This window comes from Malus domestica, chromosome 02 (assembly GCF_042453785.1).
Source record: "Malus domestica chromosome 02, GDT2T_hap1".
In the NCBI taxonomy this organism is placed as follows: Eukaryota; Viridiplantae; Streptophyta; class Magnoliopsida; order Rosales; family Rosaceae; genus Malus; species Malus domestica.
In genome coordinates, this window is record NC_091662.1 from 36,602,770 (window position 1) to 36,620,175 (window position 17,406).

The following is a 17,406-nucleotide window of genomic DNA, read 5'->3' on the forward strand; positions in this document are numbered from 1 at the left end:
TGGACAAGTGAATAGTGATTTTTGGTGTCACCAAGCTTCAACAAAAAAATTTGGACAAAAATGTCCCTAAGACAAAATTTCAAAGGTATCCCAAAATAATGCATCAAATAAGGTAGGGGCATTTTGGTCATTTAAACATTATTTTTTTAATCATTAATTTTTTTGTGGTTTTTTTTAATTAGCACCTCACAATATGCTAGCAATAATGTGATTCAATTTCTCTATTTTTAAACACATTCAAAACATCTTTAGAGATGTGTAATGCCGGTTATAAAAAAAGTCATTCGTACGCGGAAAATAATGTGATTAAATTAGTTGTCAAATGATTGTTTTTTTTTAACAAACGATATTATCTATACTAAAGGGGGTGGCAATGAGCTTAGCCTCACAATAAGCTAGCAATAATGTGATTCAATTAGTTGTTTATTAAGCATTATTTTCTCTATTTTAAATACGTTCAAAACATCTTAAGAGGCGTGTAATGCTGGTTATAAAAAAAAGTCTTTCGCATGCTGATAATAATGTGATTAAATTAGTTGCCAAATGATTTTTTTTTTTTAACAAACAATATTATCTACACTAAAGAGGAGGTGGGTGGACTTAGCCTCACAATGGGCTAGCAATAATGTGATTCAATCAGTTATTTATTAAATATTATTTTCTCTATTTTTAAACACGTTCAAAACATCTTAAGAGGCATGTAATGCCGGTTATAAAAAAAGTTTTACGCACGCAGATAATAATGTGATTAAATTACATTAAATTAGTTGTCAAGTGATTTTTTTTTGTTAGGTTTTTCGCACGCGGATAATAATGTGATTAAATTAGTTGTCAAATAATTTTTTTTAACAAATGATATTATCTAACTAAGGGGGAGGGGATGGGCTTAGCCTCACAATGGGTTAGCAATAATGTGATTAAATTAGTTATCAAATGATTGTTTTTTATTTATTTTTTATTTTTTTAACAAACGGTATTATCTACACTAAGGAGGAGGTGGGTGGGCTAGCAATAATGTGATTCAATCAGTTGTTTATTCAAATTATTTTCGCTATTTTTAAACATGTTCAAAACATCTTAAAAGACGTGTAATGCCTGTTATAAAAAATATTTCGCACGCGGATAATAATGTGATTAAATTAGTTGTCAAATAATTATTTTTTTAACAAACGATATTATCTACACTAAGGGAGAGGGGATGGGCTTAGCCTCACAATGGGCTAGTAATAATGTGATTCAATCAATTGTTTATTAAGTATTATTTTCTTTGATAGCCCGTCCCGAATTATTTTATCATCAGTGTGAAATGTCTATTTTACCCTTGGACGTTGAGGTGTGTTGTGTGTGACATGCTTTTAGACGTGGACCAATATGTTAAGTTCCTAAGTTTTTAGACCCAATTAGAACTTAAACTTTGTTTGTTTTGGTTGGTAGCCCAAACTAGGACCACACACTCACACCCAATCAACCCGTTGACCCTCTATCCCTCTTCTTTCTCGGTTTTTTTCCATTTTCCGTACAAGCATATGGACAAACTTCAAACCCTCCCTTCCAGTAACAGATCAAGGCTGTGAAGATAGTCTTTGTGATCCTTGTGAGCTCAGGAGCTCACCTATACCCTTGGTTGGACGTGAAGACCTCATTTTCCTGAGAACCCAGTTTTGGGTTACTGTTCATGCAATCGTAAATGTGAAGATTTTAGGAGATTTTAAGCCATCTTCGCAAAGCTCGGAGAGGAAAAACGAAGTGTTTTGGATGTTGGGAAGTTGAGTTTGGCAAGTTTCAAGTTTAGCCGGAATATCGAGGTTTCTCCGGTGAAATCTCGTGGATTTCAAGGCTTAAAATTGGTAGGGTTTTGTTCTACTCGTTGTAAGCTTCAATTTGGTTCAAATTTCGTGAATTTTGGTTGAGAAATGAAAAAGATATTGAAGTTATAAGATTTTCCAGTTTCCGGTGATAGCAGCGGTGATCGGCGCCGGACTTCGGCGAACCAAGGAAGAATGAGAAGAATATTCCGTCTTCTGATACCGTCAGGTAACTTTAACGGCATATGCTACTTTTTAACGAAATATTCCCTAACGGCGTTAGGGAATCCGTTTGGTGTGCCAGGCACGTGCCTGAGCGTGACCCGCGCGTCTGGCCATGCCTTGGCTGATGCGTGAGGGCGCGTGGGTGCTCGAAATTTTTTTTTAAAAAATATGAGGATGTTCCTGAGGTTGAGTAGGTCATGTTGGTATATTCAAATACCCTATTTGAGCAATGTATGAGAAGTTATTTCCTAAGTTTGTGTATATGCTTTAAATAACGTTTATATAGTTGTTTCGTATATAGGTGAGACCTATCCTGAGGACGAGTGTCATCAGTCGAGACTCGGGGACTACGACCATTTGACATACCAGTGAGTAGCTTTTTGGTTTTCCGTATATACCTATATACTTGATATTTCTCCCAAAAAATGAATTTGAATGATTATACGATTTTAAAATGTCGTGCAAAGTATCTACCTATTTTATTTATGCATTAGTGATTGCATATACTTATGATTGGTGCTGCGGACGCACAGGTAAGTGCCATGTAAGTTGATAAATTAAAGATATGATATTGCTTCAGTTATGCGAGATGATGTGATTATGTGTGATGTATTGAGAGCTCATAAACATGCACCCCGGTGTTAGTGCTCCCGCCTAGAGTTAGGGCATAGTTCTTCACGTGATGTTCACCTCCCACACCATATGCTCACCTTTGATCCAAGTTAGGTGCACAGGCTTGTCGTACAAACCATTATAAGTGGTTCTGACTCATAGGTGACCTGCGATCTTTCGTACAGTCTTCACGTGATTGTAGCACTAAAGCATATTTATTTTACACCTAGTCTTGTAGTACATACCACTTTAGGTGGTTCCGACTCGTGTGCAGGATTTGATTTGATATGATTGAGATTGGTTATAAGCTATAGACTCAGCCGTGCAGGTCATGTAGGTGGAGCCGGCTGATATGGTATCTGGCTTTGTTATATTTTAATTGGATTATTTATAGCATTTCATTGAGATACTTTGTCATGGTATATATCTATGGATTTTCATCTTGAGCATGATTTCTGTTATAGCATATATTATTTTTCTGGGAAATTATACAGGTTTTACGACGAGGGGTTAGAACTTTTGAGAAATGAAATGATTTTGAAAAACTTTGTTTTTACCCACTCACACTTTCTATTTTACGCCCCTCCAGGTTTTAGGTAGAAGTGCTTTGGTGGATCACGAGGATTTCGTCGGTGGTTCTGATAGAGTATCACAAATGTAGGATCACCTTTGGGTGTTGTATAATTAGTACTTGTCCTGCCTGACTGCACTTAGGCTATTTATGCTCTGATGGTGTATATCACACTTAATCTCGCACTTGCACTTTATCTTAGTTAGTATTGCTAGTAGTTTGGATTTTATTTTCTCGTATTTCTCTATATCAATTTTGCTTCCGCATTGTACACATGGTTATGTCACTCTCACGTAACGGCCATCATGCCCTGATTTAGGTTGGGGTGTGTCATTTTCTCTATTTTAAACACGTTCAAAACATCTTAAGAGTCGTGTAATGTCGGTTATAAAAAAAGTCTTTTGCACGCGAATAATAATGTGATTAAATTAGTTATCAAATAATTGTGTTTTTTTTAACAAACGATATTATCTATACTAAGGAGGAATGGGTAGGCTTAGCCTCACAATGGGTTAACAATAATGTGATTCAATCAGTTGTTTATTAAATATTATTTTCTCTATTTTTAAACAAGTTCAAAACATCTTAAGAGGCGTGTAATGCCGGTTATAAAAAAGGTTTTTTGTACGCGGATAATAATGTGATTAAATTAGTTGTCAAATGATTATTTTTTTTAACAAACGTTATTATCTACACTAAGAGGGAGGGTGTGGGCTTATGTGACGTCCCACATCGGCCATGGAAGTGGATCCTGTAAGCCTTATATGTAAATTCTCATCTCTTCCTAACACGAGGCCTTTTGGGAGCTTTCTGGCTTCAAGTTCCGTAGGAACTCCAAAGTTAAGCGAGTTCGGGTGAGAGCATTTCCATGATGGGTGACCCATTAGGAAGTAGTTCTCATGTGAGTTCCTAGAAACAAAACCGTGAGGGCGTGGTCGGGGTCCAAAGTGGACAATATCGTGCTACGGTGGAGTCAAACCCAGGATGTGGTGGGGGCCCGGACCGGGATGTGACAATTTGGTATTAGAGCCACTTTGCCGTTAGGTGTGAGTGTGCCGACAAGGATGTCGGGCCTCTAAAAGGGGTGGATTGTGGCATCCCACATCTCCTAGGGGAGTGGATCTTGTAAGCCTTATATGTATATGAGCATTCCCAAGATGGGTGATCCACTGCGAAGTTTTCGTGTAAGTTCCCATAAACAAAACCGTAAGGGCGTGGTCGGGGCCCAAAGCAAACAATATCGTGCTAGGATGGAGTCGAGCCCGGGATGTGGTGGGGGCCCAGGCTGAGATGTGACAGCTTAGCCTCACAATGGGTTAGCAATAATGTAATTCAATCAATTGTTTATTAAATATTATTTTCTCTATTCTTAATGTAAATTCTATAGAGATCGATTTTATTATGTGAATTCAGTTGCTTTAATTGATTTATGAGGGATTTCTTCTAGCATGATCTAAGATTATTCATTTACTTCAAATATTTGACTTTCCTTTTATCAATATACGCATATAAATACATTTAAAACGTGTAAATCATGAGTAACACGCCGTGATTCAAAAAATGCCTTTGTCATTTTGATTAGTTTTTTTTTTTGTGCTGTTTTTTTTTTAAATTAGTACCTCACAATAGGCTAGCAATAATGTGACTCAATTTCTCTATTTTAAAACACGTTCAAAACATCTTAAAATGCGTGTAATACCGGTTATAAAAAAAGTCTTTCACACGTAGATAATAATGTGATTAAATTAGTTGTCAAATGATTATTTTTTTTAACAAACGATATTATCTATCCTAAGGGGGAGGGGGATGGTGGGCTTAACCTCATAATGAGCTAGTAATAATATGATTCAATCAATTGTTTATTAAATATTATTTTTTCTATTTTTAAACATGTTCAAAACATCTTAAGAGACGTGTAATGTCGGTTATAGAAAAGATATTTCACACACGGATAATAATGTGAATAAATTAGTTGTCAAATGATTGTTTTCTTTTTTTAACAAATGATATTATCTACACTAGGGGGGATGGGGTGGGATTAGCCTCACAATGGGCTAGCAATAATGTGATTCAATTAGTTGTTTATTAAATATAATTTTCTCTATTCTTAATGTAAATTTTATAGAGACCAATTTTATTATGTGGATCCCACTATTTTAATTGGTTTATGAGGGGTTTGTTCTAGCATGATCTAAGATTATTCATTTACTTCAAATATTTTACTTTCCCTTTGTTAATTTACACATATAAACACATTTAAAACGTGCAAGTCGCGTGTAGCACAACGTTATTCAAAAAATGTCTTCTGCACGCGCGTGCATGAAGGCTATTATCTATTTATGACAATGATAATGACGATGATGAGGAAACAATAATACAACTTGTGGCTACTTTAGAAGAGATCACGCCTGGGAAGCTACGTCCGTACTAGTCATCACCAGTCAGGTTTCCCAGATTCCCTTTTACTCAAATCTTGAAAAGTTACTAACCGACACCATGAAACTCGTGAAACACTATGAAAGAATATGAAATACATAAAAAAATTTAATTACTTTAGAGGTTGGATTTAAATTTGGACCGTTAGATATATTTTTTACCGTTAGATTTTATCAAATTAGTTCTTAACCGTTGAATTAAATGAATTTATAAATATAAAACTATAAAAAAATACATATATGATGGGTCAACCCCACTAACGTAGGGAAGAATCCTGAGCTAAATTTGGCCCATAAATGAGTTTTGAATTTTATCTTATATTTGCCCCAAGAGTTGGAGTAAATTGAGATAAGTTTAGAACCTAAAATTTAAGTTTTACTTCAAGAGTTAAGAGAATTGTTTCTCTTGGTGTCTCTTCTTCCTCCCCAAACCCTCTAAATAGTGGCTAGGAGGAGAGGAGAAAAAGAAACGATCGAACGTGGGACAAGACTCCAATAGCAAAACACCCTAATTTGGGTGGATTAATTATTGGTTTGATAACGTGAAGTCAAAGTGGAAGACTTGTTTTCCCCTTCCCATGGGTCTGCTCTTTAACATCCATGCATGGTTGGTACCTAAGATTATATTGGAATAGAATGAAATGGATGGACTACTAAATTTGGGGATTATTCATTAAAAAATTGGGACATGTTTTAGATTTATTAGTACGAAACACCATCGTAACAGTCTATTCGTATTGTACAAGTAATTTTCTCGGTGAGCAGAAGGATTTTGGGCACACCAGAGATGAACACTGGAACTCATAAATTTAAAGAAAACTAATGAAAATGGCTTGAAAACTTTGAGTTTTAATGATAAGGACAAAATAAAGGGTAAAGTGAATAGTACCAGGATTGACTTTTTAGTGTAAAAATATGGTTTTTCGTTAAAGTAAACAGTACCAGGTGCTTTTCGTTAAAATTTCCTAAATTTAAAGTGCATCTTGTACCACAGGAAACGAATAATATAATAGAGAGTTGATGAGTTGGCAATAGGAGCAACTATATGTAGTGTAACGGCAGCATCTTTACAGTTTGAGAAAGCAGCATCTTTATTAAGTTATCTCAGCCTCTGCACTCTGTTCTTTCCTGCGAGAAATTTTTAGTTGTAACAGGAACACAAGTGATACATCACGTGTATTAAAAGAAGTGATAGAAAATTTTATTTTTTAAGTTATTAACTTTTCAGCAAATATATCTCATCATTTGTGACACGTATCATCCATGTATTTTTCATACTGAAAAATCTCTCCTTTCCTACATTCCACGACAAAACGTTAAACCTGGCACTGCCATAACCAGCAGCACGCGATAAACACCCCCCTTCCCTCCATTTCCACCACACAGACTCACTGACTCACTGACTTCGACCTAGGATAAGAAACCAGACAACAATGGCGGAGGTAGAAGTTAACGACGAGAAGCAGCAGCTCAAGAGCAGCACCATAGTGGTCCCTAACCCAAAACCAAACAAGGGTTTTTCTTCAAAAGTGGTGGACTTGATCGAGAAGCTGATTGTGAAGTGGATGTACGACTCTTCTCAGCCTCACCACTACCTCGCCGGCAACTTTGCTCCGGTGGCTGATGAAACTCCTCCCACCACCAACCTCCCTGTCATCGGCCATCTTCCTGTACCTCTCTCCCTCTCTCTCTCTCTCTCTCTCTCTCTCTCTCTCTCTCTCTCTCAATTGCCAATTGTCATGCCATGTATGAACTGCAGGAGTGCTTAAATGGAGAGTTTGTCAGGGTGGGGCCCAACCCAAAGTTTGCACCAGTTGCTGGATAGCACTGGTATGTCTCTGTTAGTTGTTGGAAATAATGTTTCAGAGATTAGTCATCTGTATTTTGTGCTGATGTTCTTTATTGCTATCCTCGCAGGTTTGATGGAGATGGGTGAGTGATTCCCCTGTTTTTTTTTTCTTTCCATTTTTCACATCAATATTTATATTTTGAATTCAAGTTTTCTGAACAATTTGTTTGTAGGGTAATTATGTTATTGAACTCAATTTCCATGCTAAAATTGAGATAAGCCATAAATAGCTTAAATTGCTTCTGTTCAGTATTCGTGTCGTTGGCCGAATTGGTAAAGTCACTGAATCAGTGTTGGGGAATATTGGAAGAGTATCTTCTGTTAAGGATTCAGTACGACTGTTTCTTCTTGCTATTGTACAATGTGGCTAGTTGTGCTTCACTACTCCCTAATTACTCTTATCTTCGTCGTGTTCTCCACTTTCTATTTGCTTGCTTGCTTTCTCGAGGTAGTCTTTTCGGAGAACTGTTTCTCGGTGCATTTGGTGAAATATGCATCTGTTTTCCAGCATGTACGCGTTGATTGTTTATCCACCTTCATTTCTGGTACTGCATTCAGTGATTCATTTTGCGGCTCAGCGTTAAGATTTACAGCTATTGCTCTTTTAGATTGTTAAAAGTTATGATAATTCCTTGGTTTAATTATAAATTGGACAAAGCAAGTAAAGGTATACATGTTAAAGTTAACATTTTGCAGTATGGTTCATGGTATGCACATCAAAGATGGAAAAGCAACTTATGTCTCCCGCTACGTAAGGACATCACATCTTAAGCAAGAAGAATATTTTGGAGCTTCTAAATTTATGAAGGTATATCATTGCAATTTGGTTTACCCTTGTGCCATACACGGTAGTTGGGAGATTCCTTTCTTACGTTCCTCAATGTGTCATTTCCAGATTGGAGACCTTAAGGGGTTTCTCGGCTTATTCATGATGAACTTGCAAATGCTAAGAGAAAAACTGAAAATATTAGACATGTCTTATGGTTTTGGGACTGGTAAGGTGTTCTTGTGCGAAATGTTTTTTTAACTGCAACAATTTTTATTTTCTGTACAATTTTGAAAGCAGTTTTCCATGCATTATCCTGTTTTAAAGTTAATGTCAGAACTGCGATAACTTCTTGGCTTTAATGCTTTTGGTTACTGATATTTGTATAGGATTTTAAATCCATACACCAGAATTTAGTATGCATGGACACGTCCGGTTGTGAAAGTTTTAAGTATTTCATATTTTTCTTCCTTACAACTTGATTGAAGTAAAATTTGCATAGTTGAAATTTACGTAGTTAAAATTTACATGTTATCATTTATGAAATTTTCATGCTTCTTAAATTTTATCCTTGAAATCCTGGCGAATGAAGAAATCGTGTCCTTTTACTTGCCTAAGAAAGCAGTGAACATAACTAACTGTTTTCTACATTTCCAGGTAACACAGCTCTCATATATCACCATGGGAAGCTTCTAGCTCTTCACGAGGCGGATAAACCTTGTAAGCGGAACTTACCCATTTTCTTGCATCTACTTTTCAATTTCAATCAATTCAAGGATCCTTTGGGATGAAGAGATTACTTGTTCTTGGATTGCACAACTTCTTTTGATGCAATATAGATGTCTGGTTTTTGTGGTTGAGAAAAAAGAAAAAGCCTTGAAATGGAAACCTTTGTATCGCCTCCTAAATATTTCCGGGACTAAGACATATTTTTCTTTCTGTTTCAGTGGAACTGAAGTTGCTTATGTTGCATTAGCAATGGAATAGAAACAATTTGTGTTGCCTTGTATATCTCTGTGGGACCCAAATATATTGGTACTCTTGTTTATTTCTAGTTTGTAAATGAAATTGTTCGTTTTGCATTATGCAGATGTCCTCAAAGTTATGGAAGATGGAGATCTGCAAACGGTTGGCTTGCTGGATTATGACAAGAGACTGACACATTCCTTCACTGCTCATCCAAAGGTTGACCCATTCACTGGTAAGTACATTTTCATAATAAGGTATTTCTTCGGCCTTAAAAGGAGATTTTCCTGTCAACTTATGAAGTACATAATGCAGGTGAGATGTTTACATTTGGCTATTCACCAACTCCGCCGTATGTCACTTATAGAGTTATTTCTAAGGATGGTTTCATGCATGACCCTATAACGATAACAATACCAGACCCCGTCATGATGCATGATTTTGCAATTACTGAGAACTACGCAATTTTCATGGATCTCCCCCTGATCTTCAAACCAAAGGTCTGAAATTATTTTCAACTAGTTTTTTCTATGCATTCTTGGGCTTGTTGCTAAAAGCTTAAGCTTTTTCGATCAACATTACTCAATATGGTATTGTGTTCCGAGTGTTGATCCAAATGGTTCATGGACATTGAGTGGCATTACCCACTTCTATTCCACTTAAGTTTTGGATCAATGAATAACTTAACAGTAATTATTCTGAGCATTAAACAATCACATTAAAATGAAATTTAACATGTTATTATTTTTCTTTTCTTTTTTTCAGGAAATGGTGAAGGAAAAAAAGTTGATATTCACATTTGATCATACAAAAAAAGCTCGCTTTGGTTTACTTCCACGGTATGCAAAGGATGAGTTGCTAATCAGATGGTTCGAGCTTCCAAATTGCTTCATTTTCCATAATGGTGCGCATATTTGCTTCCTATCGTAGTGCAACAAAACAATGTCTTTGAAACAAGTATTGCTTTTTCAGTGAGTTCAATATATATTTAAAATACCTGCATGCTATTAAAATTTAATTGGTGAAGCACAGCAGACACTGTTAAAAAACTCTTGCAGTTCCTTGATCATTCTTTTGAGGCATTACTAAGAAAGGTTATCATCACTTTCTGCTAAAAAATGTTGCAACTTTCACCCTTTTTTTTCTTCTGAAATCTTAAATTTGTTTTATGGTGTATCAACTGAGCCTTGTATCCTTGCTGTTTTGGCGGTTTTTTTTCCTTGCTACTTGTAGTTGGGTTCAAACCAATATGTTCTATGTAGGTTTCTGCCTATCAGCTCCCTTCCTGTGCATACCACCTGTCTGATACTTGCTAAGAGGACTCTCTCAAAAGTGAGACTCTCTCTATAGATTCTCTGTCATCTTACTGTTTAATGTCAATTCTCGTGCCAACATCATAAAAATTGTGCAAAAACATAAAATGACAGAAAATACATGGAGAATCTTACTTATATATATATATAACCTATCAAAATAATAATTTTTTAGTGGATATATGTACGTGCCATATAAAACAATGATTTGAGGTGCTTGGCCGAATTATTTAGAGTCAACTGGGGACTTTGGTTGGAGATCAAAAAATTCTTTTTTTGATATATTGGATTAGTCATTGGTGTATTATATATATATAATTTTTCAACAAAAGTCACGTTAGGGTAGGAAAATTCGAACTTAGGATCTTCTAGAATTTTTATTATTTTTCTTTCTGTTCCATTGATCTTTATGTTAATTCAGTTTTTCTTCTCGGTTTCATAGAGTAGTACTGATCTAACTTCCAGTTCCATATTATCCTTGAATTTCTCTAGCTAAAATTTCAGACCTTCTGAACTTATCAAGGCTTACGGAAGTTATTTTAGCCCCTTTCGATTTAGTACAGGTTTCTCTGCATCATATGCTGACTAGGAGGGAATTGTTCTTCACTGACTCCCATCTACCGACGAATTACTGATCAACCATTACATCTGTTATTCTTTTTGGTAACTTTTCCTTAATATAAATTGGGACCTTTTTGGATTAACCAATATGCCAAAATTCTGGTATATCCTTGACTGACTTGGAAGAATATTAGTTGATATGGCACAATTGTAACTCCACGTTATTCATTGAAGTCTGTAGTTTAGATTTCTGCAAATCATAATTTATAGTTCAACAGTCTGCAAAGTTGATTTCTGTCTATTCATGTGCATGTACTGAAAACAGAAATGAAATGGCTCTGTTAGTTTGTCCTGTCCAGTCCCGGAACTTTACTAATGACTGGATTTTTGTTCAAAATGTTTAACTTATAGTTACTGTCGATTGGTTCAACAATAGTACCTATGATCATGCATGGTTCGTGTTTACGCTATGCTTAAAGCTCTTTCTTGTCTACATTGTGATGGTTTGCCCTTTTTTTTCCCTTTTATGTAGCTAATGCTTGGGAGGAGGGGGATGAAGTTGTTTTAATCACATGCCGCCTTGAGAATCTTGATTTGGAAATGTTCAAAGAAAAGCTTGAAAACTTCACAAATGAGCTGTAAGAGATTTTGACAGATGTTGCTGACTTGATTCCTTGAGAGATGGTGCTTCTGACTGTTCTAATTATTTTCAGGTACGAAATGAGATTCAACTTGAAAACTGGTCTAGCATCCCAAAAGAAACTATCAGAAGCGGCTGTAGATTTTCCCAGGGTGAATGAGAGCTACACCGGAAGGTACGCATATCCTTTCCCTGGGAGCTGCCTAATGTTCTTTTAGGCTAGTGTAACATTCATGTTTACTTATTTCATCAATTAACTTGTGTGAAATCAGGAAGCAGCGTTATGTGTACGGAACCTTGCTGGACAGCATTGCCAAGGTTACAGGAGTAGCCAAGTTTGATCTGCATGCTGAACCAGAGTTTGGAAAAACCCAAATTGAGGTTGGAGGAAATGTCCAAGGCCTCTATGACCTCAGACCAGGCAGATTTGGTTCTGAGGCTATTTTTGTCCCTCGCACTCCTGGCGTTACTTCTGAAGAAGATGATGGCTACTTAATACTCTTTGTTCATGACGAGAACACTGGGTACTATTTTCTTTTCTCAGACTATTCGTCCTTTTCCGCTGGATATCTCTTATAAACCAAATTATAAGTTTCGTTATAGCTCTCGGTGCTCATGCTTTTGAAGCTGAATAAATCGGTGTTACCAGCGGTTATGCAGTTACGTGCATATGAAGTTCAATCTTCTTGAGGACACACTGCAATCTAAACCTGCATTTTAATGATTCAGAAAATCAGCAATTCATGTAGTTGATGCAAAGACAATGTCACCAGAGCCCGTTGCAGTTGTGGAATTGCCACATAGAGTTCCATACGGTTTCCATGCATTCTTCGTGACAGAGGTCAGCACCACTTCAATTGTTCCGAAGATGCACTTTAATCTTTACCTCATTCTGCATCATGCAGTGCATATATTCACACAAAGATTGGGATCATGCAGATCAGTTTTATTTGATTTAATTTGACTCGAAACTGCCTTCTAACCCAGTGCTTGCTTGCGTTTATGTTTTGTTCTCCTTCTGAGGCAAATTACGGTTTCTTGAACAGGAGCAATTGCAAGAACAAGCGAAGCTTTAATTGTTCGATCATTGGAAGAACCTGCAAGGGAAGGCAGGCCACTGTAAATTGAACCTGTTGTCGTGTAGACGGTCTACTCCGCGTCTCCACCAATAATATAATGTATACACCTCTGTATTTAAACTACTCTATTAGTCTATTGTGTTTTAATTACTTGGAACAAAATGAATCAATACCTATACCATCTTGATTAATGTTAATTATATACGTAGATGCATTTTCCTTTGTTCTTATTTGCATGGGGTTCGTTTTTATGATTGCAATATCGATTGCAGTCAGTCAAATTTGTTAGCAACAAGTTTAAGTGGATATTTTATTTTAAACTAATTTAAACTGTGAGGATGGAGATTCAAACTCGAGTGCATAAGAGATCACATTCACACTAGTTAATGTGGCTTGTCAAAAGGGACCTAAATGACAACATTACCATCCAATTTGTGTTTCAGCTCAGATCAATCACAATTACAAGAAATTGGAGGTCTATATGACCAAATTAGACATTACACATTCTTGGCCAAGTTTAGGAACACAAGGTGTTTGAACTTATGCCTATCTGGCCCGAACCGCTTCGTAGACCTAAAAACAAAAAGATCGAGACATCACTAATTTTGATTAATGTCAACGATTAAGTCTAAAAGATTGCTCATTTATGACCAAAAGATCACGGATTCGAGTTGTTAAAACAGCCTCTTTGCCAAACAAAGGTAAGGTTGCATACGAAAAAACGTTCCTTTTTCGACCCTCGTAAAGCGGAAAGCCTTGTTGGCTTCACCTTTTAAACAATATAATATACATTATAGAATAGGAAAAGTGAGCTAAGCCTCACAAGTGACGCAAAAACATTAGTTTTTACTAAGATTGTACTAATATTTTTTTTAGAAGGTTACCATTTTTTGTGACACATAACTTGAGTTATCAAATCCTTAGCGTTTTACACTATGCAAGTAAACTACCTTCACCCCAAAACTAAATGAAAAATAATAATCCAACTAATTTATGACTATATCATGAATAATTGGTTACTTAAGACCAGAATTTATCTAAACACTTGACAAGAATCGATTCACGCTAAAAGTTGACATAAAAAAAAAAAAACTTTGGGTTGATAAATTTTCAAACACACTTAGAGCTCATTAGGATATGATTTTAAAATGACTGAAAACGCTTTTGGTGAAAAATATTTTTGAAAACAATCCTTAGTAAAAATGCTAGTAAATCCTTGAAAAACACTTTAAGTGTTTTCTGGAAGAAACACATAACTGGTGCTTCTTGTAGAAAACACTTAAAGTCCTTTTGGAACTCAAAAACATTTTATCTAAAAGCGTTTTCAATCATTTTAAAAGCACATCCAAATGAGCCCTTAGCCTCGTGAACTTTTCTACTACTCATGATTAACTTCGCATAGTTTATTTTTTATACTAATAATTTGACTAAAAATTAACCCATGTTTATCATAAACACTAATTTTGTTCATGTGGTTTTATATATATATATATATTTTTTTTTGGTCAAACAATAGATAAATTTATTAATAATAGATTTTTTATTTATTTATATTTCTAGAATTTTCCAAGAAAAAAGTAAATTTGACATGTACAGTCCTTTTCCCCTTTATTTATGACTTCCTTGATTCATAACTTTCACCAATCCAAATATGCATTACTTTCTCTCAGCAATTTGGTTCCTACCTGTATCAAACTCGCTAAATCCTAAACAAATCATCTTCTTGGTTTCTAGCTACAAGCACAATGGATGAACAAAGAATAACCAATTTGCTTAACAAGCAAACAAAAAAAAAGCATAAAAACAAGAAAATATGAAAACTAGAAAATTGAAAAACCTCAAACAAATTAAGCATATATGAATCAATGTTTCTAAAAACCAAAATATGGTGAAAGAAAAAGAGAGAAAATCCCTCAGGAAAGCCTGATTTCAACCTGGAGAGCACGAAAGCAATTCAGAATTGGCTCCTCAACCTCTGCAGAAAAGGGAGCACCAATCTTTTTAATTGTAATTTCATGCATGCTCCTCAGATTACTAAATTGTTCATCATTGGGACATCTCTGTGTGCGATGAGCAAAATACGACAACAACTTCAATCGAGAGAGACAAGGCGGGGAAGGGAGAGGGAGGAAGGGAGGTGATTGCAAGATGTGTGCTAGGGTTTCAGCTTTGTTTGGGCTGGGCTTCATTGAGATCTATAAAGCCATTTGTTTTCTCATGCCTTGTTTCCAAAATTCTTTTTAATTCTACATTTTCATAGGAAATTTTTGGGTTCTGATATCTGATTTCCAAAGCTATTAGGTTTTTAATTTTCAATCTTAAACATTCTTTATTTTCAATCTTAAACATTCAATTTTTGTATAAATTAATACCATGTAACCTTGTCATAACCAAAAATTTATATGTTTCTTAATACGTCGTTCATAATATAAGTTAAGTCAGTTTGTCATATTTCCATAGAACAGAATAGTTTGCAAAATCATCATTTTGCAAAATGGAAAAATATTTATATGAAAACTTAATTTATTCTTTTCCTCTTTTGGTTACAACTCTACTTAATTTACTCACAAGTCACAACACACACCCTAAAGCTAAATTTACTCAAAACACCCCAGCTTCCCCTATTAACATCCTCATTCAAAATTGTGGACACTAGTTTGGTTTTTGCACAATTAAATTGGAGTATTATAAAATAAAAAAATTAAAAAAATTAAACAATAATCAAACCCAGTAGTGCCTCAAAAAGTAGTTGGACTGTTAAGAAAACCAGATAGTAATCAAAACATAAAATATAATTATAGCTACATTTAGAAACACAGATAAAATTCTCCCCTCCAGGAGTTGCATCTATTGTGGACTACAACATTGATTACCAAACATGTATATATGGTACCAAACCCGACAGAAAAAACATAAATACATATTTTTATCACAAATGGTCCTTTATCTTTTACCAACTCATCAGTTTGGTCCTTTGTGTTTCAAGCTCATCAATTTCGTCCCTTATCTATTTTAACGGAATTTAATGGTAAGGATTACATTGATGAGTGAGACAGTAGATAAGGGACGAAATTGGATGATATTGTGATGAAGATTCATGTGAAGAACCTTCATTTCGCGACTGTGGTGAAGACCATGTTCTTCGTGGGTGGACAAAATCTAGATATTCCAAATGTCTATTTGTTTGAAACGGAAGAATTCAATTTCAATGCCAACAATCTACTTTTATGTAAAGAAACATTTTGTTCGTATAATTTCAACACAAGACACTCATAATTCGAGAGAGAATTCTCTTTGAACTAGTGAGGATGATGCATGATGGAAAATGAAACATGAAATATGTGAAACAGAAGAGTTGGAAGCATTGAATTTTATTTAATGCATTAAATATATGTTAGATGAACTAGGCATATGAAGGGATCTTTTGCTAATCACAGAATTGCAAAACTAGGAGACGATAGGTATCAAAGACCCAAATATACGCCTCTAATCGTGAAAAGGGTTTTACATCAAGAAAACATCATGATCGAATTCATGTTGATCAACTTTAGGGAAACATGATTTCTATGATAAAATCAAGAAAAGCACTGTGATCGAATTTCTCCTTATCAAATTTAGGGAAATACGAGTACGATAAACTAGTTGAAATGCAAAAATAGGGTCATCACTTTATCATGATTCGAATTTTTTCCACCGACACCATTCATTATAAAATGAGATTGATATCTATTTTAGCGATTGCACCTCTTTTGCCCCGAGTAGGAATCAAAGAGTCGCATCCTAGTTCGTGTCAGTCATAGAAACCAATTGACCCCCAAAGATCCAATTGTCTCATTGTTGTGTTTAATAGAAGTAATAGTGGCTACCTACGTTGCAATCTGTATGCCAATCCTTTCTAGGGCTCCGTTGTATTCTGTCCATTTGGACTTTGTTTTATGAATGTTCTCTACCTTCTGACAAAAAAAAAGTAATAGTGGCTAGATCAAAGTGAATGGATACTTCTCTAGTTTTCATTCCAAATTTCCAATAGCAAGAAAGAAGAATTATTTAGTTGGTCTTTCTTTTGTGGCTTGATGTCTATCATATCTCTTTTGTATTGTATTAGGTTTACCACTATACATACAGTAACATATATAATAATTATTCTATCATTATTTACTTTACAGACGTTTTTTTTGGATATCAAATATATCAATGTCACATCGGTTGTACCTTGTGCTCGGGTAAGATCACAATTAGGGACGACCAACGAAATTCAGAATTTGTTTTTGAGGTCGGCGCTTGGGTTTCTGAACCCGAACATACTCTCTGGGGTATGTAAAGCATAGAGGAGTTACGTAAAACGTAGCCGTTGAATTTAAATTTGGACCGTTAGATAATTTTTTTTATCATTGGATTTCATCAAATTAGATCTTAACCGTTGGATTAAATGAATTTATAAATATATAATTAAAAAAAATATACATATATGGTGGGTCAGCCTCACTAACCTATGGAAGAATTAATCTTGAGCTAAATTTGGCCCATAAATGAGTTTTGAGTTTTAACTCATATTAGCCTCAAGGGTTGGAGCAAGTTGGGGTA

The 17,406-nt window shown here is 35.3% G+C and overlaps 1 protein-coding gene across 3 annotated transcripts; it reads left to right on the forward strand.

Annotated features, from left to right (window-relative positions):
- The first annotated feature begins 6,958 nt into the window (after nt 1-6,958).
- Nucleotides 6,959-12,719, forward strand: LOC103413126 (carotenoid 9,10(9',10')-cleavage dioxygenase 1-like). Of its 3 annotated transcripts, none has more exons than XM_070817945.1 (13): nt 6,973-7,318; nt 7,408-7,478; nt 7,566-7,580; nt 8,180-8,305; nt 8,393-8,492; nt 8,921-8,983; nt 9,354-9,464; nt 9,545-9,729; nt 9,995-10,133; nt 11,636-11,741; nt 11,817-11,918; nt 12,016-12,267; nt 12,473-12,719. In XM_070817945.1, the coding sequence occupies exons 4-13, from the start codon at nt 8,195-8,197 to the stop codon at nt 12,705-12,707; spliced, it is 1,404 nt and encodes a 467-aa protein (XP_070674046.1). In that variant the 5' UTR covers nt 6,973-7,318; nt 7,408-7,478; nt 7,566-7,580; nt 8,180-8,194; the 3' UTR covers nt 12,708-12,719. The 3 variants fall into 3 exon arrangements, with proteins under 3 accessions (XP_070674044.1, XP_070674046.1, XP_070674045.1); XM_070817944.1 differs by having other exon boundaries at nt 8,194-8,305; XM_070817943.1 differs by lacking the exon at nt 7,566-7,580 and having other exon boundaries at nt 6,959-7,318; nt 7,408-7,486; nt 8,192-8,305.
- Nucleotides 12,720-17,406: the final 4,687 nt, after the last annotated feature.